The following is a 26,655-nucleotide window of genomic DNA, read 5'->3' on the forward strand; positions in this document are numbered from 1 at the left end:
TATGCGTTGCGTCCATCAGATCTTAAAATTCGGTGTTGCCCATTCTGACTTGCTATTTCCATTTCTTTCATCAACACTTGAGAACATGTTGTTATAAAAAGCAAAACTATGCAAACCCATGACTTACAAATTAAGTTAAAATACCACCCATTGATTGCAAAGTACTTTATAACCAGTCTGTGCAATAGCAGACAAATTATCCTTTCTGAAGTGCATGGTTGAATGTACATGGAAAGTACCACTAAACACAGGCATGAGAAAAACTATGCTCAAGGAACTCAAATCTTGTTTTTACAGTTCATAGTAGCACAATACATAGTGTCCAAATTCTTCTCACTTTCTTTAATATATATATAAAATGCTTTTATATATATATATCTATATAAAATACTTTCAGGTTATTACTTACATTGTGGATTGAGCATAAATGCAAGACTGTAGTGCTCTTTGTGACTACATTTTTAAAAATAAGTCAAATGCTTACTGTTGCATAGATCCAGCATAGACCCAACATACCTGAACTTAACAAAGCCTGCTAAATCAAAGTACGCCTGTACGTAGACAAACAGCTCTACAACTAATATTAAGCTAGATGTAGTGTCAGTCCTTCCTTAGGGGATTTTTACTCTTCTGCTATGCACCTGGCAAAATCAACTTGTTCTGCAGATTCCCCCTGAAGTGACTGCAGTTGTCCATGAGCATCAGTCCAGTTGCTGAGACTCCAGAGGAAAAAGGGAATCATTTATCAGGGTGGTGAACACAAAGGGTCATCTAGGCATCCAAGTATAAACCATTTACCATTTCTGAGCAGTGTCTCAGGAGAGTTAAAAGGAGACAGATTCAGGCACAGGAAACAAAAATGATTAGCAGCAGAGAAAACTCGTATGAGGAAGGAATGAAAGGGAACTTGAACAAAGCATGCAAAAATAAAGATACTGAGAAGATTAATGATGTTTCTACTCTCACTGCAAGACCTGATAATCAGTCACAGAAGGAGCAAATACATGTTAAATTGTATTATTCTAAAAAAAAAAGTGAAACTTATTACCAGGTATCAAGAGATCAATTACCGGGAAGTTAAACACACCTACATTTTTATCGTCAGGTATTCTGTAATTAGTCCACTTCAGGATTCTTGAATCTTGCAGGAGTCATTCTAGGTTATTTGCATGAGATTGGAACACAGCTTTGCTGTACTATACCAAATTAGTATTTCAGTAAATACTATCTTATTAAGTAATTATCTAGGAGGGAAAATATTAAACTTACCCAACATGCCAACATTAAAAAAATCATATATAGCATTAGACTTTTGTATTTAATTCTTGTTATTAGCAGTTAAGAAAACTCTGGTTGCACCTAAAATCCCTCCCTGAAGAAATACTTGAAAGATGAAAATACAAATCTTGACGTAACAGGACTCCCATGTACTGTAAGAATACAGCTACATCCAAAACAACACACTGAAATAAGTGAAGATAAGGATTTGCTTTAGATGTTTATTAATCCAATGAGATCTTCCATAATAGAAAAAACAAAGGCTTTAAATTTCCCAACTCTAAAGGAAGAGTTGCATTATCCTTGAAAATGGTATTGGATAAGTGCAAGTTCCAGGAGAAAGATCAGTTCTGAATTTGACAGAAGTGTATCACTGAAACTGATATATTGCATCACAAAATGCACTACCACCAACAACAATGCAAAATTGTTTTGCAGTTTATATAAATACATTTCTTGGAGCAAAGGAAAGCAAAGTTCTAGTTCCATTCTTAAAAAGAGATGCTCCTTGTTAACCAGTCTAGTGACACATAAAAGCATCCTTGAAGTAAGACTCTATTCCTGTCACACCAAGATACAATTTCTTCCTTGACTGGTGACTTGAAAAATATAATTGTTCCAGAAATTAACATGGCACTAAATTGCTAAGTCTTCTCCTTTTTCCTCATCTATTTTGTATATACAGCCTTCTCACTGCTGCTCTGTCATATCTTCTACCATGAGGCAAAAGTATCTGTCCTAAAAAGTTCTCTTAATTTTTTGGGAAGCATAACGAGATAAGCAGTTATGCAACAAGTAGATGACCAAAAATGATTTATGTAAAACTGGACATTTTCCAAGGTCAAGGAATGAACAAGAAAATGCATGCTGTACCTAATGTCACCTTTTCCTACAAAAATAAAACCCTGTCTAGAGATTATGGGATTATCTTGAGGCCAGAGTACACATGTACATGCTCATGAGTTACATTTATTAAAAAAAAAATGTTTTGCTGTATGTACTTGGCCAGTCATCTAACAATTCAAAGAACTATTGTGGTTCTCATACCACTACTATAATGGATACTCAGTTTCGAGGCTAATTTTTCCACTTTTTCACATCAGGAGCAATATCCATCCTTTTAAGTCCACAACTTACTTTGAAGTATCCCTTTGGTATTCAAGTAGAACAACATGGCATTTACAGTCCTGGCTCAGTCCATCACATTCAAACTCCGTGCACAGGGAAATTTATTTGCTTAAGAAAGGCATTCCAGAGAGGAGTGACTGGAAAAACACGTTATATTTGCCTAGAGAAGCACTAGGAACTGCGTAACAAATGGAAGCCTGAGAATTGTGCTGGACAACTCAAGGAAACCCCAAACCACACATTCCTGCTACTCTGCTGATGCAAAAAAACACACCACACAAACCAGTTTTCTGAAGACTGCATTTTGAGTATCATAATATATATATGTGCATTTCATTTTTTACAGATATAAACTCAGTTTATTTTTAACCTGTATTTAAATTTTGGAGGCTTACATTAAATTAAGGTAGCTTGTTTAATATCAATTGTAACAGCAGGTGACATTTTTATATAAAAACAGCCAAAAGAAAAAAAAAAACATTTGATTTAAAAGACCTGACACCAATGATCTCAAGGCAAGATCAAAAACCTATGGATTTATACTTTCAGAAAAGAAAAAGGGGGCACTTAAGCCAACCCATTCACAGCATTTCCCTGCTGGCTTCTTCATACAGTGGTTTTGATAGTGGTCCCAGAGGGAACTGTATTTTGCCTCTCTAGCTAAAATACTAGTTACTATAGCAACTTTGAAGGAAGAAAATTGTGACTTCAAATATGAAAGATTGGCAAAACTTCAAATACACTGTCTGGATCAGGCAGACAACAACACCCACTAATGCTGGGACTGCAAAAAGAGGGGGAATGAAATGCAAGAGTGGTGCACCTGCAATACAAGGTGCCAGGAAAAAAAAAAGCATTAATTGTTCTGCAAAATTGGGGGAAAAAACCTTGCATTCATCAGTCAAGCCCAGGTTCACCAAATCAACGTTTTTGTTTTTTAAATGGATTACATATATTGATGTTTCATCCACATACTTCAAAACCTTTAAGAGCAGAATTTAGTATCTAATTTACATGCTTCAGAGAAGGTAACTTTCTCAGTGCTTACAATAAATGTTTGTTATCCAAATTTCCAATTGTACAGTGAGAGCTCTAAGAAAAACAAAGGAGACAGAGGGTGTTGCTTTTTTCTTTTTCTTTCTCTCTCTCTCTCTTTTTTTTTTTTTTTTTTAGCAGCAATTAAATATCACTAACCCCTTTTTACATAACCGAATTCAAGTCACAACCAGTGGTGACTGCACCACAAAGTCACCAGGTACAAATTCATTTTAAATTAATAACTTGAAATTATTTTCCCCAATACATCCCTTTTTTTAATAAACAGCAAACATTTTGCTATTTTTGTACATAGGCTAGCAGGCTTGTTTCAATATGAAAGTGCTAATTCATTTACAGATTTCTCAGTTATGTAGTGCTACATTAAGTGTCCAATATTCTACATATGAACAACCTGGATAAATGGAAATGATGAAGATTAAGTAAGGCTATCTGATTACCTTATTTACATTAAAATAGATACCCAGTAAGGAAGGGAGAAAATGGAAATTGGGCAAATACTCATACTGCCATAGGTGTAAAAATTAAGTCTGCCTTCTAGCTTGTACTGTAAATGAGACATTTTAAATAGTCCTGCAGCCCATGCCTATTTTTTCCTCAGAAAAAAAAAAGCTGCCTTCATGACATCCCCTCTTGATTTCAAATTTCCAAAGCGTGTCATTTGAAGCTTTAAATTCAGATTCTTCCTATCTTCAAAAAAAACCTCTGGTTTGCTTTCCAGTATTAGGTTGCATGATCAGGTCCCACTTCTGGGGCTTTTGTCCAATCTATTTATCAATTAGTTTAGAGTGAGCTGTAGATAACATGAACCAGTTCTGGAACCACTATTGGGAGGAACACAAGCTCTTCACTACAATCACACAGTAGCAGGAAAAGTGATAATTCAATTCATTCCTGGGGCGGGGCCTCCAAAATTAAATGAAGTTGGCACAACTGGAGCATTGAATTTGTATCCTCCGTGCTTTTCAATCATTTTGGATTCTAAAAAAAAAAATATTAATAAAAAAAATAAATAAAATTAAAGTGTTGTGACTGCATAGTATTCTGATTCTCTCAGAGACAGAGGCTTAACCAGTATAAAACCCAAGAAAACAACCAGGACCGACAAAGTGAGTGGAAATGTGGCAAGCCCCACAAACATACAGACTGAATTGAAGAAGTTTCTCAGTATCATGACAATTATGTTTAAATGAAATTGTATTTAAAAAGAAGAAAGTTTTCACACTTCAGCTTTTGGGAATGAATATGTAATTTGCACATTTCAGAACAGGACCTAAACAAACACTGGATATCTAAAATTGTTAGCGCAGTGCTTTCTGATTAACACTGATGGGCTTTTCAGTCAAATTAATAAAAGAACAAATGTACAAAAAAGCAGTGCATAGGTATTAGTTATTTTCAGCATTCCTATATGAATTCAATAATACGAGCAGAAACTAAGGCATCATCTATGATATGCCATAGTTCTGCATCTGTATGGATACACACTAAAATTTCCTCCAAATCCAATCAAAGTCTGGAGATACTAAACCACATAACTCAACATAGTTTTGAAAGAAATGACTAAGTCTGTCACTTTTCATTTTCAACCAAATCGTAGAAGTCAATTAACATTTAAGGTCCACATTTCCATCACTGCGACTAACAATTATAGTTGAGCTCTCTCTGGTTTTACTAGCTGCATATTATGCCCTGCAAGGATTATTATTTTTCCTTTTTTTTAAAAACAAGCCATTATACACAGACAACTCAAAAGCAGACTGATAAAGAGCAGATGGAAATGTTTAGTTGCATCCACCTTTACTACAGTCTAGATCATATAGCAGAATGGTTAAGTTGTTCCCAGCTCAAGATAACACTTGCTAGCTTTTCCTTTCCAAAACAATCTTTCATCTCTCTGAAAAAAAGTAGTCCATTTAAGACTTTTCTCCTACTTCGATGTATTTGCAATCTGTCTTTCTGGTGGTACAGGACAGCTCATATCACCTAGAGGGTCTGCATTTTGTCCGTTTCTTTGGAAACGGGATAGAAAAATGTTGCCGTGGAGGGGAAGTGGGGGAAAACGTGGGGAGCATCACTTCTGTCCACTTCCTACTCCCGCAGTTTACAAAACTCTGTTTATGGAAATTCTTATTACTTAGAGTAATGGGAGATAATTATATTCCAAATCCTTCTAATAGGATGTGTCCATATGTGGTAGATGGTCTAGATGGAATATCAATATGCTCAGATAATACAAAGAATTTTCTGTAATGACCTAGTTGCTTAAATATAACCTTCACAGTCTGAACCTAACTTGCTCTATGAACAAGCAGCCAAAACAAAAAAAAAAAAATCATATAATCTCAGTGTCTACAGCTTGACAGTGATCACAATGAGCCTGGATTTTATATGCATTAAAAGTGGATCATTGTGGACATTTAAAAGCTTTGTGAGATAATTTAGGCTGTTCTCTGATATAAATACTATAAAAATGATTATTTGTGTTACCATCTTTCTTACCGAAAGGTTTCTGAACTTCTGTTTTGAAGCATCTTGGATTAACTGCTCAGTAAGGAGGATAAGATACTGGACAGATGACTGACTTTAGTCAGTCTAAACTCACTGACTTTAGATTCAGTCTTTAATCCAGCTTGACTTCAGAGACAGTGATATACATATATATACACACACACACATATATATACACATACACATATAGATAAGGCTTACCCTCAAAAACCTGGGAAAACCAATCAAAAGAATGAAAAAAATCTGCCTCTTTTTCTGCATTTAAAAGCCTTAATCTATAGTATCTGAATTGAAGAATGATAATCTGAAATATTTTATATGCATAACAATGTGGCTTTATAGATGGATACTACATGCATGAGCTGGTATTTTCCCATCCATAGACTCACTGACTATCACAGGTGGCCTAGGTCACATCAGGAAATAATTTATCAGCCACTTAACATGTTTGTCCGATACCACATCCAGTCCATCTACCTTCAAGTCATCAAATCAATTCTTCTCAAATCCATGCAATTCTGACAAATATGCCTTTACTCACTGGGTCACTTCATTAAGATAGTCCTATCATTCCTGACATCTATCATATGGCATAAAACCTGTGCCCTGAGCCTTTGTAATACCCGACAACCTTAGAGATTTCAAATGTCTCAAGTGTAAGACAGTCCTGCTTTGATAAAGACATTATTAGACTTGAATTATAAGCATTTTTGTCTTGTGATTCCTGAGCACATGAACAGCATTTAAAGAGCAAAAAGCAATTAACAGTATAAAGAGGGAAAAATACCATGTGCTGCCCGCCTTTGATCTGCCAGAGTTGCTATGTCCTGCAGTTGTTTTCTTTGCTCTTCATTAAGACCCTGTGTCAAAGTTTGGTACCACACAGGGTTACGATTCTGAATTGCTGCAAGAGAAGGAAAATGTCTATTAAATATTCCATAGCTTAAAACTTGTTCACTCATGGCCATTTTAATCAGAGTAATATTTTGATCAACTCCACTACGGTTATATAACTTAAGAACACTAATAGAACCTCTATCACTTCTTCCTTCCTGCCAGAAACCCACTCCAGTGTCTCCACGTGCTCAAAAAGCATGGTGCTCTTTTCCCCTTTCCAAAGAAAGAACTCATTTAAACTACAAATTGGAAAGTCTGGTTGGAAACTTTCAACAAGCTCTAGTTTACAATACTATTCCTATAGCTAATTTTCCAAAACACTAAAATTAAGTTAAAATACAACTTTTTGGCCAGGAAAAGAAAGAGAACTACTTACTCTGAAAAATTGTTTTAAATATTTGATATTCATCAACTGGGTTGTCCTCATCATCAATAATTGTTGAATAGCCTTCCAAAGCAGTCTCTTCAGCATCATCTTCTTCCCAGTCTTCATCATCTCCATCTTCACCAGCTTGTTTTGCCAGAATCTCTAGATATTCTTGACCATCTTCATCAATGTCATCTTCATCACTCCCCAATTCCTCTGAGTTAAATATCACACACAAAACATTTATCCCAATATTAGTAATAACTCTTCAGGCAGTTACCTGATTATGCAATGGGCAATTACACAATGGGCAACTAAGAACATACAATGGTATCAGACTAGAAAGGGACAAGCTCTTTTAAATCTCTCCCAGTGCCATGGTCTGCTCTACTGTTCCTTACCTATAGCAATAGTGTAAATGGGAACAGAAGATGCTGTCATCACAGAAATGTAAACAGAAAACATGTATACAAATAATTTGGAACAGCACTTGATACAAGATTAAGCAAGGCATCATTCCTGCTCAAAAAGTCTGAAATAATTTGATGAAAATGGGCATTTAAAAGGGTATTTAAAGGGGCCAGGAAAAGAATGCTTGAGAGAAAGAACATGTAATGGCATGAACAAATTATAATGAGAATAGCTTGGAGCCCAGAAGTCAATAGGAGAGACGAAGAAGAAACTGCACTTAAAGTAGATGGAAAAAAAAATTTTTTTTTTTTTGCACATGTAAGGCTGTTTCAAATAATCATTCCCAAAGACACAAGCTGATTATGGAAAGACAAAAAAAGGGAGTAAGAGTGGAAAGCTTACACAAAGTAGAGGGAAAGATGGACCAGACAGAAGTAGGGAAGTACAGTACAGAACAGTGCAGTCATTTTAAGCTTCATATTAAGATGGCAGAAGGTGTGAAAACTTGTGAAAAGATTGTATAGAGAAGAAACTCGATAAAGGTTGATGAGGCTGAGGTTAAATTAGCCCAGAAAAAAATTACAAGAATGGTCATTTTCAATACACAGCTAAAACTCCAGCAGTTCACATGACACTTTGTAATACATAGTTGAAACTGTGCAGTGAAGCAGGAGGATTCCTGGAAACTACTTCTAACATCCCTTAACCATCATTCAAATGGGAAACATGCCCCAACAGTAATTCATTTCAGAAATGATGCCATCCACACACAAAAGCTAGCTTGACAGGGCTTCAAAGAAATTCAGCCTAAGAAACTAGCTTTTACAAGTAATCAGAAATAAGTCAAATATACTTGAAAGGCTTTAAAAGGATGCCCACTGTCTTACCACATGGTTGACTTTCAGAATTAGAGAACTGAAGAGTTGCATGATCACCTCCATCAGGAAAAAATAAAAAACCCACATAACTGATATTTCAGTTTCTGTACCTGTTTCCTCATCTTCTTCAGCTTCATCATCATCATCGCTGTCATTTTCATGCTCTGCATGACAAGCATATGCTCTTTTCAATCCATTAAATAAAAGGATAAAAGCTGGCAGGATCTGTCCAGCTACTTGATTTAAAACCTGTGGTATTTGTTCCAGATCAATAAGAGCACACAAGCCAAGCACACACATTTTTCTGTCATGAAGTCTGCAAAACAAAATGGTTACAAATTTTGTTATGATTTAGAAGCAGATATATACTAGTATACCACAGAGGATAATCTTCAAAATTAGAAACACTTACCCCAGAAAACAGTCTACATCATTAAGCCACTGTGTTATGAAGTGAGTAGTGACAGGCTCCACATTATTGGGAAAACGAAGATTTTCCAAAGTATTTAATAGTAGATGAGGATTGTAATACAAAGCAGCTATAGCAACCTGGAGGCACATTGTTCGTAGTTCACTTGTTTTCACTTCTCTGGTCAATCTCTCTAAAGCAGCTTCCACAAATAAGGGTATGCACTGGAAAAGTGAGAACCATTACAATTTCAGTACTCAAAAATCAGTAATCAGTTCTGTAGTTCTGTATTTCACATTACAGTTGAAAAATGGCACATAACCAGTTTGAGAGATGAAAATCTTTTCCCCTTTCTATTACATCTTCATATTTGACCTCTAGCAGCAGTAAAAATATTATTCCAATTTTACATCCTCTGTATTTATCTACCAAGCAATCCACTCTGAGCACATGGGTTTTGTGACATTATGCACAGTTGTTTAATTGCTAGTACTGTAATTCCACATTAAAAAAAAAATGTAATAGAGAAAAAACCCTATAAACTATGAACTCTAGAAAATTAATTTAAGATAGTAATTTGCAGGGAGCATATTCACAAGCATGAAAAACATGCAGGCAAAAAATGCTCAAGTATCATATAATGATTGACATGTACATAGAGGAAGGGCAGGGAGATTTCTCTCTAGAATTCAAACTTCCATACTTGCTTAATGAAATCTGATTCCCTCTATGACATCCCAGGAACTTCATTTTCATTTTTACTTCAAAGTTATCAACTTAACAAATTCAGTCATTTTCATGAATACCTACTAGAATCAATTTAGAACATAATCAAAATTTAGAATATGCTCCTAAAATGGTACTCTTCCAGATTCATGCAAATGCTTTATGGTAAGAGTTTTGCAACATTCTAAACTCTGGAGGCAAAGTATGCAATAACTATGTCTTCAGTTCTATTACTGCAAAGTAGTACTTGCAGTACTGCAGTAGAAGACCAGATTAGTCAAACTGCAAAACCTTCTCTTAACGGAACTTTTTATGTTAATATATAATCAACTCATATTTGAGAGTATGATTTTTAATATATTACTTACAGTAATCAAAATTGTTACTAACCTGATCAATACCACGCCCTTTACACTGAAGAATAATTACTTCTAAAAGCTTTGCTGCATGACATTCTGCGTCCTCTCCAGCAACTCCTGTAAGAACCTGAAAAATAACAATTATTGGTGATATTATCCCTTTAAGAGGTATTTTCTATATGCTACATGGCTTCGAGAAACTGATGCAAATTTAGACTCTCTATTACAATACCAGCATAAACATCCACCAGTGAAAAGGTTAGATCTACAAGTAATGGTTCAGTGTCACAACTAGAGACTGAAACATAGCTCAATGTGGCTGCAACCAATCTACCTGTACAAATATTAAACAGAATGGATACAAAGCTTACACTAATAACTGTTTAAGCATTAGCTGCCGCTTTGAAAGGCTGTATTTTCATACACAGAATGAAAAATCTTCTTAAGTATTCATGTACCATATCTTATAAAAACTGAACTTGCAATATTTGAGGAATCCAATGGGAGACCATACAGTACCCTGTAATTGCTGCGTCAAAGATTCATTGCGCTCAGATAATAAAACATCAATCACTAACAGGCTATTTGTTTGTTTGTTTAATAATAAAGCTTAAGTATTTACAATTGGTCTAATCAACCTGACTGCAACTTCTTTTCAAATAAAGGCTATCAAGAGTTATTTACAATAAAATTCAAACAACTTCAGAAGAATTACTATGGAGAGGGAAGGTGACTGTTCACCACAGAGTTCTTGTACAGACACAACACATGACACACTGAAGTGGAAAAAAAATCCCTACAGATTACTATTAGAGACTGTAAAATATTAACACCACCTCATAGAGAAGTATTCATATCCTTATCAGAGGGCTAGCATTCTGGAAAACTTTGTCCTCTATATCTCAACTGGATAAAGAAAGCTCAGTTGGCAGCTACATATAATGAAAAGGAACTGAAGAGCTAAGTTAAATACAGAAATACTGTCCAAAGTCACTGCACTGAGACAGAATAATTGAATTACTCCAAGCTTTAGATATTGAACTGGCATGAGCCTGAGAAAGTAATTCCTTATTCCTATGACTCTACTTCCTACCCCTATACAGTTGATTTAGATAATAGATTTAAAATCTTCAGCTTACATATGTGATGTGAGGCATCATAGCCATAGTGAAGCTACAAATCTCAGATAAAGGGGAGTAGCTACCTACCTTTTGCAATACGCATACATGTCTTCTGCAAACCCATTTACATGATGTGCATTACACAAATATATAGAGACAAAAGAAATGGAGTGTTTGATCTGCTTTTGTTGCGTATGATGAATTTTTCCCTTTTAGCAAAAACATACTTCTAGAATTTGATTCAATCTCTTTTCATTTCTCTGTAATAACTTCATAATTTATGGAATCACAGAAGATGCTAAATAGCATAATGTTTTAAGAGCAGATATCAACTCTCTCCAGTTTTACAGCTTGCTATTATGGAATAAAGTACCCAGGCTAACAATGTTTAACTTCAGAGACTGCAGGTTTGGCGGGTGTGGGGGGTTTATTCCTTGACTAAGTATCTTCAGATAAACACAAGAATCTACTTACCTTCTTGCACATACTGTAAATCATTTCAAGATATTTTGTGTCTGACAGAAGTGTATCTGTATCAACAGTGACATAATTATGCAAGAGAGGCATCATATCTGTATTAAAAGAAAAATAACCAAAGTTAGATACTGCTTGCACATTTTATGAGACTAGGTGTAAAAATCGTGTTGAAAGCTGTATATTAATAAATTAATCACAGTTCTTAGTCTTTTTCAAGATAAGTGCACATCTAATCATAAATGCCTTAACAAATCTGGTTGCTAGAACAGCAGAATAAAATACTGCAAATGTAACTTCATTTGAATATTCTGCTAACGTTTCAATCAAGATTTTAATTCATTTTATGCTTGAAATCAAATATTTGAAACCATTAATTATATTATATATGAAATACATTTATTAATATCCCTTACCAGTGAAATAATCAAAGCCATCCTGCTGAAAGACTTCAAAAACAAGAGGAAGAAGTTGCCACATTTGTGCAGAAACTTGCTGGCAAGTCAGGCTGTGAGCCAAGGAAAAGATCTCCTCATAGAACTCTAAAACATAAACAAAATGACATTAAATTTAATGTCAATCACATACACTTAAATAATTAAATCAAAGTATACATACCTAATACATGCTGCTGTAAAACTGTTCCTATCACTTGCAAACAGATCCCTTCCAGCTGCTGGGTAATCTGAAAAATGAGATTTGTGTCTGTTTTCAATCCTCTGGATTTGGAATTAAACACATTTTAAATAAAATTACTCAAAATCATTTCTCTTTAGAGGATATTCTAAAAGAACATTGAAATTTCTCATATTTTAGAGCATTGAATATATAACAGCAGTACTTTTAACTAACAATTTGTAAAATAGTTTCTAACATGAGGTGGTTTTGGAATATTTGAGTATTGGAAAAATCTCATTTAGGGATACACTAACCCAACAGTAATCTTACACAATGTTTCAGCCTCATTAAAAGACTGTAAATGTGTTATGCTAGCCATGTAAACAATGAGAGTTGCACAAAGTATTTTACTCCTCCAGAAAGCTGAGATTTCAAAACCCCCCAAACCTAATTTAGACTGGTTGTCCACATACTATACGAACATCTCAAGTGCTCGTCTACAGAATGAGACACACTTCTTAATGAGTATTTATTCATCTGTGGAAGTCACTAACCTGATGGCTAAGGCATTTACCTGGCACATAGACAAATAAGGGTTGAGTTCTGGTCTTAGCTATGCAGAATAGGATTGGAACACTGGTCATCTTGGGTGAGATGTCTCTAAATCTAGGTATTTACTGATCAACTTTTTTTCTATTTACTGATCAACTTTTTTTCTAATCAAGTTCACCAGGACAAGCACATTGTTACAAATGTTTACTTAGATAAAGAATTTATTGACAAAAATAAATATACAAAAAATTTGCTGACCAGATTTAGCAAATAAGTCAGTAAGTAAAACTAGCCCTCTGTTTGTTGCATGGCAGCACTTGGTTCTGACCCTGGGCAGACAGCATTCCCATGATGCTTCCTTAGTCAAGCCTTCAGAGCTCAGAGAAAATTACTTGGTCATTGAAAAATTGTAATGTATTTATCAAAAAAACAGCAGCTGACTTTGCCAAAAAGCATTTTAGTCAGCCATAGCTTCTTCTGAACAAGCTATATTCTGGCTAGAAGTTAGTCTGCTCAGTACAATAAAACTAAATAATATAGTTTGCATCACATTGGAGAGTTCAGCAGTACAGATTAGGCAAGTAAACAAATCTATCATTTAGCATAGTCACAACAGCTATTTTTGCAGACACTGATACTGTTACAGAGGACAAACTAAGTCAGCAGAGTTAATACTCAAAATTAACTGAAGCTCGCTCTCTTTTGTTTCAAGGGCAGACACTACGAAATCAAATATTTTTTCCAGAAGAACTGACACAGTTCCATTTAGCAGACACAGGTTGTTGAAAAACAGCTTCCACCTGTTTGAACAAGAACGTGGATTTTTACAAGAAATACTGGGGCAGCATTTATGTTGTTTATGATGTTAGAAACGCCCACTGTTTCATCTTTGTGGCTTCATAAGTATTCCATTGTTTTGTTTTAAGAGATTTTTGGCTGAAAGAATAGATTTCCAGATAATGTCAGGTACACGGTAACTACAAAAGACTTTTCAGTGTCTTAGTCAATGAACATTTTTACTCACTTCCTTGTGATCTTCAACTACACTGAGAAGTGTGTCAATAGTATTCAAGATTCCCATTGCTGTCACTGCTTTGTCATCACTACCCTCTTCATCTGGTCCAGTTTGTATCACCTGGTTAAATGTCATTGCCTAAATGTAATAGGAAAACAACCCATAAATGTCATTCAATGAGGATGTGCTTGAAGATGAAGAATGATTGTACAAGTCTTGTATTCTACATAACCAATTTTATGAGGACATCTGCTAAAAATACGTATATGAATATTAGAAATTCACTGCCCGAGTTTTTCAAGTTGATAAGATTCGACTGACTGTCAACTACCTTTGTTTTAAATACCAATCTCCCACATATTAACATCTTTCTAAGTCACCAGAAAATCTTACCAAATGCTGTGTCATTTCTACAGCAATTGGGGTAACTTCTTCACTATATTCACAGATCATTTTCTGAATCACGTTAGTAAGATCATCATTTTCAGTCTCTCTTATAATATGAAGTAAAGCTTGCATTACAGGTCTAATGAATGGAGTAATATATTCTTTAGCTGTAAAATAAAAAAATTAATTTATGAATTGACATCATTCTTACAATATCACAGTAACATTAAGAAAGTCAATATAAGCATTTTTGGCAACTTTCCAAAGCATTTGATACAGAATTTAAGCTTGCTTTGTGGTATTTAATGCCAGCTTCAGGAATACTAAGCAATGTAAAGCCCGTCAGAACAAACAACTTTATTCTTAATAAATTTGAACATGAAGAACGAATGTATATGGAGTCAGATACACTCATACAGCCACTGTATTTCTGATTCAATAATTAGGATCTGTGAAACTAGATTTATTGTATCATGAAATCATAGATTAATTTCACTCATCCGAACTTTAAAAACATGATTATGTTGCTTATAAAAACAGCAGCCAGCTGGAAATTACAAATAAATAATTAAAAATTACAATTGTGAGGAGCAAATTACCATCAGGCAACCACACAGTAACCTCCCTGAGTGTAGTTACATTAATGCCTATTCCATTAAAACAGTAAGTTAATGTGTTTTTAAAGAAAACATCTTTTAAAAGTACAGTAAGCTTCCTATAGCTTTATGAAAAGAGGGATACCTTTCTCTTGATTACTGATCAGAACTTGAAGGGCTATGGCAGCTTCCACTTTCACAGGCATTTCCCTATCATCTATCAGACATCGTCTTGTGAGTTCTAAGGCTGTCTGAAGATTCTGGTCACTCTTAAATTTGACTTCGCAAAAATAATGGAGTACCCAACAAGCCTGAAAAAAAGATACTGAATGAATTCAGAGTTACGTAAACTACAAACTGGATTATGACTATCTGTATACAAAACCAATAGGCTTTATTATTAAATTTGAACTACAACTATGGTCAAATAAAGATATTGAAAGCTTTTTAACTAAAGATGTCTGAGAGTCTGGAGGCTGGTCAGTGGGAGGCTTGTCTTCCAGACATCACTAGACCAGTACTATGATCTCAAGCTCATCTTTGGCCACAGGTTTTGTGTGAGCAGTATGGTCTAAATGCAGAACACATATACACCATACCACTAGACACAGATGGGAAACTATGCACACTGTTCTGCAGCCATTTTAAAGCCAAACAATTGATATTTAAGAGCACACTATATATAAAGACTGATAGTAACCACTAAAATAAGCATACAATTTATTACAGAAAAGGTACAAACAAAAGCATCTCTCAGAGGAAAAAAAATATTTAAAAAGTATCCCTAAAACTCTTCAGTCGGAACAGACAGTATCTTAACAGTAGATCTTTTTCTTACCCGTGCTCTCATGTAACCCAGTTCACTGCTGAAGAGCGGAAACACATGATTCTGCAACATATATTCCATCTGATCTTTATATATCTTCTTCTGCCAGAGTATTAATATAAACACATCAGTTTGTAATTTTATACACAAATGCACTTCTAATCCAATAAATAACAGCATATATTGACGTGTGAACAGCCTAACAAAACCCTTATAATCTCCCCCCCTTACTAAAAAGCTATTGATCGACATTAAAATTCCACATCAGTAACTAAATTTGAATGCTGCATGTTTAGAACTCGCTTTCATTACTTTAAACAAAAATAAACATATATTTTTTTGACTCCTAGAGACATCTTTTGCTTTGCAGTATGTTATTCTGACACCAAAAGCAAAATTGTTCAGGAAAACTTCTGAGTCATAGTGCTAACAATACAAAACAATGCCCTTCATCTCATCTGCCATTCTAATTCAGCAAAGCTGCTAATTTATTTCCTCTATTCTATACACACAAAAGATCTCACTAAAACGTCAGCTTCAATGGATCTTTTTACTTCCTTGCACTTAAAAAAATAAAAAATAAAATAAAATAAAGTAGTTACAATCAGGAAAGGAAACTGTGCAGCAATTCTTATTAGAAGCATCACATAACTTAAGATCTTCAAGCAGTAAGTCACCCGAACTTGAACAGGACCTGATAAAACTTATGTAATTAAGTTGACAACTGTTCAAAAATGAAATAACTAGTTCAACAGCTGAAAAAAACCGGACTGTGATGTCTGTTCCAAAAGATGTAAATTCAAAGAGCTATCTGCATTTCTTCTAAACCATTAGGAAGGAAATTACTTGAACGAATGAAAGAAAGTAGAGAACCAAAAATAAAATAAAAAATAAATTGCCAGATTGATTACACTTACTTTTAGAAGAATTTCAGCCAAAGAGCCGATCATATGTAGAGCACCATCCTTCTTACGAGGGTCAGCATTTGGCTCTGTAAGGATCTGATAACAAAATCCCATTGTCTTCTGCAAGACCTAGATTATACGCAAGGATAGTGTTAGCTAAATTATTTCAAATAATTGAGCATTTCAGAGCACCGACAATGGTACATGAGACAAATTGTGTAAATCTAATAATCTCCTCCAAGTCCAGAATTTGGCTAACACTTTATGTCTCTGCTATAATATACAACATTGCTGATATCCTGGCCTCTGGGGAATTGGCAAATACAAACTCAAACTCACATAGACAGACTAGTGTCAAATAGAATTTGAGAAAAATTATAAATTTTAGTGTATTATGGTATGACAGAGAGCAAAAAAATTTTCAATAGCTGTTTCAGCAAAAAACAGAGTATCAACTAAACTGAGGTCACGTATGTGTTTAAAATGAAGTGAAATCCTTTAATATCTTACCTCTTTCCTTTTACTACATGATGTAAACAATAGTGTCTGAGCAGCAGTTGTTGGGGAAATAAAGTCTTCAAATACATCTATTAAGTAAACATAACAACTATAAGTTTTTGTCCTTTAATACAACTCATGATGCTAAAGTCATCTAATAGCCTAACGTAAAACAAAGAAGTAATAATTTTCCAGGTTGTTCAGGTGGTTAATTGCACTTTCCTATTACAGATATCAAGACCAAGGAACTGTAACACAAGTTTGGAGTTTCCTGACATACAGCTGTTTCATCTTTTCCATTATCACTGGCTCTATGTCTAATTTCAAATTGCAAGGCCTATTTTCAGAATAAATCTTTTGTAGACACAGAAGTAGACAGTGATATAGTGAAATATGTTATTTGCTGTCAAGTATGCAACTGGTTGAGTCAAAATGCTTAGTTTCTTAATTCTCAGCAAAGAGAACTATCAGAGCCCTGTATAATACCTGTACTGTTTTATAGGACTTCCTCTGACCTGAGGGCAACCCCCACCTCCAAACCCATCAACATTCTTTGTTTTAGCCACACAGAAGTCCTAAAGAAAAGAAGACTTCTGTTCAGAAAGTCTAATGTCTCCTCTTTCTTCCTCAGTCTGAATGGACTGCACAGCCTTATAAACAAACTCCAAGAACAAACTTTTTTTTCAGCAAGCCATAAAAAAGGGAAAAGAGACAAAAGTCTGGAATACTAAGCTTATTTCATAATATTTTATTTATCGTGATGATATTTTATTTACCAAGATGGTAAATCTATTCTGAGCTAAACCACGTTTGAAATTCCTTAACATGGTAAAAAAAATCTAGGGCCTGAAAAGCTGCTGTAAAAATTTAATAACATTAAACATATGCAATTACTGTAAGCTAGACCTAGACTGTTCGATTTATCTAACAAAAATTTTGTAATTGTCAAAATGAACTGATTTTTCAAATGCAGAAACAAGTGTACCATTGTTCAGATATAATTTACCTGTTATTTACACCAGGATATCCAAAGCTAACTATACTATATGAAGTATTACTTGGTTAATACAAACTTTTTTTTTTTCTTTTTACGTTTAAGCTGTCTCTGCTTTCACAAAAAACTACAAAAACACAGGCTGCGTGAAGCTGTATTTTAACACAGGGAGTAGATTTTAAATTCTCACCAAATTTCATGCGAATATATTCATATGGATCTTCTTGCCAAAGCTCTTCATCAGCATCTGTATAGCACATCAATGGGAAAATAACATCTTGGATAATTCCCTGAAAAAAAAATGTTGAAAGCAAGTTAGCTCTCAAGCAATCTCTATATTGTCTTGTATGTAACATAAACCAGATTTTGTGCCTATCACTTTTGATTCAAAATGGTAACACTCTGAAGTTATTCCAACATATCATTTTATACAGTGCCTTAAAGAAAGAAAATCCAGTATATTTTAACCTAAGGTAGAACTACAATACAATGCAAACTATGTAGTTTGCTTTGGATAACAGCAAATAGGGATGATTTAATGGCATAAACTCAGTAATTATAACCTCGGAATTTGTTGTGTTGCTCTGTTACACTATATAATCCTTAATAGTAAAACACCAAGGATTGACACCAAATCATTTAATTTGAAGATCTCACATGCAGTGTCAATTTTATTTAAAATTTTTAACTTTCAAGTACTTCTCAATCTCTGTTCAGGCAGCAAGACTACTTTGATGCTGTAAATATGCTAAAATTCTGTTCAAATTTCAAAAGCACCACTCAAATTAAGCTGTATGATCCCACTAAGAGATAGAATAGAAATCAAGGACAGTACTTAGAGCACAGAAATAAGCTTCTAGAAATAACTGTATCTGCACAGATGTTTGCAAGAAATATCACAGTTTGATCCAGAGAAAAGTAATTAGCCAGCTTTTGTAATGTATCTAGATAATCTTCACCGAACAGGTTTAAACTCCTTTCATCAGTAATTTATAACATAAACCCATAAAAACTTAAATTCTGCTAAGGCTAGAGATACTGTACGATAGACTGATTAATGTATATTGAGATATTCAAGTATTAAACCCAGAAAACAGCTTACTTGAATATGAGGTTTCAGGTTCTTCCAGGTGACAGCATGTGACACTCCTTGATTGATGTAATTCAGTGTTTGCTGCAGAACTCTAGGAGCCATGTATTGCTTTTCTTTGTACTGATACAACACCTTCAGCAAAACCTAGAACAAACAGATTTCATCAAAAGTTTATACAGAGCAAAGACTATTTTAACCTGAAGAATTCCACCCTTCATCACAATCCAACTTATATATTAGACTAAAATGGATGTTGACTTAATCCATCAACTACATGTCGTTTGTTTTACAAGGCAGCTCACAGCTCCTACCAGGAGTTGTGCCTGTCTGCTGGACAGACATCCTTTAAGAATACAATCTTCTAATCACAAAAAAAACCTCTAATGCCAATTAATTCCTACCATGGTTTAAGGGGCTTTTCTCCCTGATGTTTATTATTTTGTCCTGAAATTCTTTGAGGGCAGGTATATGTGCCTAAATACTGGGTGGATAAAATACTCTAGACTCAGGCAATCCACCGATTCATACCTATATGCAGCGTTACAAAGGTGACACCAAACATGAATAATGTCAAACCAGCCTCTCTCATCTTTGCTTTCTAGCCCAAATTTTTCTGAGGCGGGGGAATCTAAAACTAATTATAAGGATTAAAACTCTTGAAAGTCCACGTCTCTCCACAGATAAAGACATGACATTCATGGAAACATTATTAGTGCTTAAATTTCATCTCATTGGAAAAGTTTGGTATTGATATGCAAGGAGGCTTCCTTGCAGCCCAATAGAAGCCAGTGGCAATTCTGCTCTTCAAGAGCCGCAGCACAAAACTAGAGAGAAGTAACAAATTCAGTTTTAATTTTTTACATAAAACAAAAACAAAACAAAAACAGTGAAGGATTAAAGGAACTGAACAGATATATCTACCAATCTGTAGTATCACTAAAAATATTTGGGAAAAATGAGATTCATTATTTTGAAAAGTAATTACGTTAGTAAGATTTATTACATGAGCACTGACGCATTTCTCACAGAAGAAATGCTCTGCACATGAGTTTAAAGAGGAAATGCATCCATTCATCACAAATTTCATAGCTTTACAAATGGTTTTATGATCTAGATCCACATGTTAGTCCTCAAAGTACAGCAAGCACTGATCCACTCACATTTAAGCCTCCTGTCTTACAAAAGCAGTTAATTGTTACTTCCACCTGAGTAAAATGCTTTGGTGGCATTAGATATTGACCTAGGATAGAACAGTATGACTTACTAATTGCTCTGAGACTTGAAGCTACTTGGAGTGTATCAAATAATATATATGTCAGAATTACTTTTTCATCTCTTGTGAACTAAAAGAAAATAATTCTTTGAAACAGGTACCTTGAAGTGACAGATGACTGCCTGGAATGTTCAAAATTAGTGGAATATATTAATAAACGATGAGATTAACACTTCTTGAAGTTAGAACAACTAAGCAGAATGTTAATCATTAAAAAGAATCTGGAATATCTGCACAGAAATTGATAAAGTGAACACCCAAACAAGTCAAGGACATACTTAACTGCTCTGATTTTATGCCTTAAATATGATCTTTTCAGAAATAATTTGAAAACAAATGGAAGACCGAAATTCCTTGTTATATTACACGAAGTACATTACAGTACATTTTACAGATTGGTTGTTTGTATTTATAATTTCAACATAAGCCAAGACATGACCATATTACTAACATCACATAATGAACTTCTATAATACATGGATTTGAGATGGGCTGCATTGCCCAAATCATACCACAGCAGCACCTCAAGAAAAGTTTAAAATATAAATTGGAGGTTCTTTATTCTAGGCAGAAGAAATCCTGCAACTTAATCAAAATAAGATTTCACATATAGTACTACAATACAATGTTTTCTGTGGGAAAACTTATGCAAGAAGCTCTAGTTTCCTGGTATATTTGAATTTTAGAATTATCTGAAGGAAATGAATTTTCATGTTTTTAGGGGAGATCCTCCAGTGTAACAAAGACAGTACAGAAAAAAAGCCTGAACTCATCAATATTTAAGGAAAGATGGGTCTTCAAAAGTGAGGACAAATTTGTGGCCCAAGAATTGGTCTTTCCAGTTAATAATCTGTTAATAGTTAAACGCAGTCTGTTAACATGAGGGAGAAGAATCAAGGTGTTTCAGCTAGATAGCTTAGCCTGTTTTGGCCAAGCTTAAGAAAGTTCTACGTGAATTCAGCTGAATGGCTGAATGTACTAGAATTTTCTTCTTCTTCTTTTTTTTTTTTTTTTTTTTTTTTTGTTGGTGACAAGTCTATAAAAGAAGTTTTAGGAGGGACAGATGAACAGAATAATGAGAAATAATCATAAAAACAATATTAGCAGTGCGTTTCAAGTTTATACTCAAACAAGCTGCAATTCCACACTGCATATTTATCTATTATTCCTTTAGTAAAAGGGTGCGGGCACTTTAGAGAACAAAGAGAACTCAGCTGAGCTTATCCGGTCAGAAACTGTATTTTGTATTTCACAGATCTCTAATTTTTTGTAAAGAAATGCATCCTGTTTGAAAATCTTCCCTAGTGTTTATCCGAAAGATTCAATTCCTTGAGAACACATCCAAGATTTACCTTCTGCTCAGAAATAGAGGACAACGCTTTAAGAATCGTTTGTATCTCTTTACAGCTTACATTATTGTATAAAAAGAAGCTGTAAGGACTCTAAAACACTGCTTTGCAGCAGTTCTCTTTAAAGACTTGAATCCCTCGTGTTTCCTAGACAAAATAACAAAGAAGAAATTTGATCTCAAAGAAAGCCTCAGAAAAAAATTTGCTGTACCATTTTATCTTTCAAAAAATTCTTTTTCCATGCAGTCTTTGTCAGAGGTTGTTATTATCTGAGAACACACCCAACACTGCTTTAAGGATATGTACTAACTCTGTTTAGCAGGACTTCATCCACAGGTACAGGCATCTCAGCAGGAGTGCACAGACTCCACTTGTCTGAGTAAAATGTTGAGATATGTTTTTAACATGTTAGAAATTTTGTGCTCCTTTCGATACTATGGATGACCTTCAGAAGGCACGTATATTTGGGAAGTTTTCCATAATTTCCTCTTTTAAATGTTAAGTCTGTAACTTACTATAATTTCTTTAGGAAAAGATTTAAGCAACTGAACTACAGACTATTCTTCTCATGATTAAAAGAAGGAATTTTAGGAGTCCTGTCCTCATTGTTGTTTTCGTAAGTGAATTGTCTGTTTACATTTACAGTCTACTCACTTTTAAATAAGCAGATTTACGAGCCAATACAGCTTTTTTTTAAAAAAAAAAAGTCTTCAAGTCTTAAAAAAAAAAAAAAAAAAGCTACTTTAAGTCTTATGAACAAACTTGTTTAAAAAAAAAGACGAACCAGCAGTATAGCCAGGAGCTGCAAATCAGATCTAAAATTTTCCTGATTTTCATAGGAATTTTCTTGCTGGTTCAAAATATTCAAGTTACTGACTTGTAATACATGTAGTCTAAAGAGAGGTAAGGTGATAGTTACTGCACCACCAATCCATTCTGCCCTTTTCCTGGAGGTTGCTGACGTGAGTTACAGTTGACTATCCTGAAGTTGCTCCAATAAAGGTAAAGCAAAGGTAATCTGACATTACATTAATATTCCAAGTTATAAATTGCAGTGGTCCAGAAGACACCCTGTGTATAAAGGGTATCAGCTCCTATAAAAGTGTCTCTAGACAGGGATAAGAGTGAAAAGCAACCAGACTTACCTGCTTGTGCACCAGCCCCTCTTGGATCATGCCTTCACAGAAGGTTAGGAGGTTTAGTATCTACGAACAATCACTGACTTACAAGTAAAAAAAAAACCCTGTACTGTTCGAGCTAAAAGTGTTAAGGGGTAACTAGGAGGGTCAACTGCACCATAAATACTATAAATATCTTTTCCAGAAAGGGAAGGGGGGGGGGAAGTCCTTATCTAAAATTCATTTGCAAGCCAGAATATACTCTATTTACAGATTATCCATGCTGCACAGGCTATTTTCAGTGGATTGTCCCAGGGCTCACATTAAAAAGCTTTAATTTCTTCACTTTTCCCCCACAGACACCAATGCTTCCAGTAATATCCATCCCACTAACAAAAAACAACTGTGAAGAAGAGTAAGAAGTTTTTTCAGGAAGAAATCATTACTAACTCTATATTTATCCTAATCTCACACATTTAGTGTTTCTTACTTGCTGAACACCAACAGCGAATGCCTTCAGGAAAACTTCAGCAAACTCATTGTACTCCTTGGAAACATTACCAGGACTTCCATATCTAGAATTAGAAGCAAGTATGCAAATTCAAGTGGGTAGCAATATGTTACCAACCTAATTTTTTTTTTTTTTTTTATAGTAACAGAAGAGAAATTACCTCTCAAAAAGTCTAGCCAAGATATGTAAAGCCCACTTCTTGCATTTCCACCAAGGCAATTCGGGTCTATCATCTTCATCAACTTGAAGGGTTTCCTTCAGGAAGAAAACATTTATTTACCTACTACTCACAAAGAGTTGAAATTACATGTATTTTGAGCAACTAAATAGTATATTTGGCTTTTCTTTTACAGTCACAATTGTATATCACATTTCTAACTTAACAGAAGTATAAAGTACAGCAAATCTATAAATAAATCTCATGATATCTGTAGCATAAATGGTCAACAAATTCTTTAATCAGGAAGCCACAATAAATTATGCTATAATTTGAAAACAGAACTACCATTCAAGCTACATTTTTTAAATTATCTAGTCTGTTTAAATCACCATACTTAGATAACAATTTTTTTTCTTGGTACCTATGGAGGAAGTAGAATTCAGAAATGAAAACTTAAACTTCCAAAATTCCTAAGAAATTAAAAATATCTGGACTTAAGAGACAAATATACAAAAGCCACTTACAGCTGGTACATCCCTATCCACAACAGTCTTCAGGATTTCTATCCATTCAGTCAGGTTTTGCTGATTTATCAACTCCAAAGGTAATGTATACTTATTTTTTAAAATAACAAAAAAAAAAAAAAAAAAAAGAAAAATAAATTAGTAGAAAGCAATTTGAAAATAGTTTCTTTCAGTATTAATTTTAGCTTTTTCAAATATTTATGTATAATTAGCTACCATGAAAGATTAGCAAAGGACCTAAAAACAGTCTGAAGAACATATGCAACCTATTCTATATCCTCAGTAGCGCTCGAGAGCTTTACTCCAACTCTGCTTCTGCAACACTAAGAAAATACTTAAAATGGAAGTTACTCTAATTTCTAAAGCAATAAACAGTATATTAACAGTTTCCTTCCAAATTGCCACATTTACTTGGGTAATTCTATGTAGGGTAGCCTCTACAATCCAAGACTAGAAAGCTGGTTTTGTTTTCCAGCAAATACCCTGGCTTACAGGATGGCATGCATAACATCCATCTATACCTGACGAGGAAAAAGTATACTACTGATTTCACAGAACAATTCATCACACAAAAACCTGCTATTCTTCCCACAGTTGAGTAGTAGTGGAAAATTATTCAGATGTAATTTAATATCACTAGTATTTCTATTTACTACTTCAAGGAAAAATAGTAATGCCTGAATTTAAATTACTTATCAAGAATATATAAAATTTATTTTTACCTGGACAAGTGCATAAAATATTTTAAAGATCTGTTTCTGGATGAGGACAGACTGATCAGATGGATCACTCAAGAGCTGAATGAAACTGTCCTTCAGAACTGGTAGAAAATGTTGCATTGCAGCTATCAAAGGACTCCGCTCCTCTGGTTTCTTGTACCTTTAGAAAAGGCTAAAATTAGTCTCACAAATCTTAAAACTTTTAAAAAACTTAAGTTGTATTTTTAATGTTTTTAACTTAATATTTTTTATTTTAAAAGTTAACCTTTCCCCAGTGTAGACACTATAGGTTATACTACAATTTATAAGAACATAAGATTTTAAAAACCCTACCAACATCTTGTTACAGAACTTTGAAACTGAGCTGCAACGAGGCAACATTACTGCCAAAATGCCAGTTAGAAAACTGCTCTGCTTCCATTATTCTGCTACAGATCCATGTTAGTCTTCTGCTGGTAACGCACTCCTGCTAACTTACTTTAAATACTACACACCATGTTCTGCCACAACATTACTATGGTGAAATGCAACCAAAGCACTGTAATAACTGCAAGGAAAAGCGATACATCTATAACCAGGAATGGCAGATGTTGGGCTAGTTGGTAAAATTCCAGAAAGGTATTTATCAGAGTGCAGTTTACCAAAGTATTTCCAGAACCTGGATTACTTCACTGAAACTGAACAAAGTAAACTGAGAGGTCTTTCCGCATCCTATTTCATTTGCCCAAATCTAACAATTTGATTGAGAATGAAGGCTTTAAGGGTTTTAGATGGACACAACGCAGCCTTCTCTTTAAAAATACCCTCTGAAATAGGACCCCTGAGCCTTACACGCTAGTGATAGTTCTCCACTTTGCCTATGGTGAAAGTAAAGCTTCATTTCTCTTCTCAAAGAATTTCAAAATTTCTGAAAGGAAATGAAATGAAACTACACTTTGAAATTTTCTGCCTCACTCTTAAGGACTTTCTCCTCTGTAAGTTAAGGACTCTAGAGTTAGCACAGCAGACTAGGATCTAGTCTGTACCTGTGATGATAGTAAGAACAAAGCAAAATACCAAGTAAGAATGTACAACGTAATTTTTTTTGTTGAAGCAGTTAATACTATAACATTCCTTGGCTCTTATGGGAGGGTTGTTTTTGTCATTCTCTCTAACCCCTCCAAATTTATTTTTGGTGGACTTTCCACTAATAATAAACATTAATTAATGCCCAGTCCCCTCTAACAGCACCACTGTGGAGAAACATACAATACCATAAATTCTATTCACTCTCCTGTCAAATGACACGTTCTGTTAAAACAACTACAGAACTGAGCTCCAAAATCCTGTTCAAATAATATAGTTTCCACATATTTGCTGAAACAGAAGCCTATATATAAGGACTAAATGTTGCTCAGTGAAACTCAGAATGACTCTACAAAGAATCACCTGAACTTGTTTGCTGGATTTGGAAAAATACGTTGAAAAGTCCCAACATATTTACATTCCACATTAAGAAAAAAAGAGGGAGATAAAAGAAATGATTTTCAAAAGCTAAAGATTCTTACAACTCAAGTAGTTGTAATATTACCCAGAAAGGATTTTTTTCCAAAAAAAACCCAAACGTGGATTTTAAACACCTGCTTACATGCGTACCGTCACTCAAACGTGCACACTTGCACACAATTTGCAAAACTGATCCTTGTTGACTTCACTAGAAAATTAATCAAGTACAAATGGTTGCTGGCCTCAGTTAGTGTTTGACCAGCTAAGATTAAGAACAAACTTGATAACTATACTTAATCATCTAATGATTGTGCTCATATAAAATTCTTCCTTAAATAAGGATTAGGATAAGCTTCATAATTCACTACCTTGCCAGTGAACATTCCATGTTTTATATCTCATTGATCTCTGCTGTGC

General features: G+C 34.4%; 1 protein-coding gene and 1 non-coding gene across 2 annotated transcripts in view; both read right to left on the bottom strand.

Moving 5' to 3' along the window:
* Nucleotides 1-1,485: 1,485 nt before the first annotated feature.
* IPO7 (importin 7) overlaps nt 1,486-26,655 on the bottom strand; it is a 38,335-nt gene continuing 13,165 nt past the window's right edge. Inside the window, exons 5-25 of the mRNA XM_062575887.1 lie at nt 24,757-24,913; nt 24,035-24,124; nt 23,511-23,605; nt 23,330-23,414; nt 19,109-19,243; nt 18,197-18,296; nt 17,025-17,101; nt 16,527-16,643; nt 15,622-15,711; nt 14,929-15,094; nt 14,194-14,354; nt 13,810-13,938; nt 12,234-12,300; nt 12,032-12,157; nt 11,616-11,713; nt 10,052-10,147; nt 8,939-9,159; nt 8,637-8,842; nt 7,247-7,453; nt 6,761-6,877; nt 1,486-4,443 (exon numbers count right to left, since the gene is read on the bottom strand). Of these exons, the coding sequence (XP_062431871.1) occupies nt 4,346-4,443; nt 6,761-6,877; nt 7,247-7,453; nt 8,637-8,842; nt 8,939-9,159; nt 10,052-10,147; nt 11,616-11,713; nt 12,032-12,157; nt 12,234-12,300; nt 13,810-13,938; nt 14,194-14,354; nt 14,929-15,094; nt 15,622-15,711; nt 16,527-16,643; nt 17,025-17,101; nt 18,197-18,296; nt 19,109-19,243; nt 23,330-23,414; nt 23,511-23,605; nt 24,035-24,124; nt 24,757-24,913 (2,638 nt within the window). The 3' untranslated portion in view covers nt 1,486-4,345. The remainder of the gene's footprint in view (nt 4,444-6,760; nt 6,878-7,246; nt 7,454-8,636; nt 8,843-8,938; nt 9,160-10,051; nt 10,148-11,615; nt 11,714-12,031; nt 12,158-12,233; nt 12,301-13,809; nt 13,939-14,193; nt 14,355-14,928; nt 15,095-15,621; nt 15,712-16,526; nt 16,644-17,024; nt 17,102-18,196; nt 18,297-19,108; nt 19,244-23,329; nt 23,415-23,510; nt 23,606-24,034; nt 24,125-24,756; nt 24,914-26,655) is intronic.
* Nucleotides 15,239-15,420, bottom strand: LOC134141728 (small nucleolar RNA SNORA23). Its single transcript, XR_009958710.1, has one exon. It is a non-coding gene; the product is annotated as a small nucleolar RNA SNORA23 (small nucleolar RNA).

Source organism: Rhea pennata, chromosome 5 (assembly GCF_028389875.1).
Source record: "Rhea pennata isolate bPtePen1 chromosome 5, bPtePen1.pri, whole genome shotgun sequence".
NCBI classification, from domain to species: domain Eukaryota; kingdom Metazoa; phylum Chordata; class Aves; order Rheiformes; family Rheidae; genus Rhea; species Rhea pennata.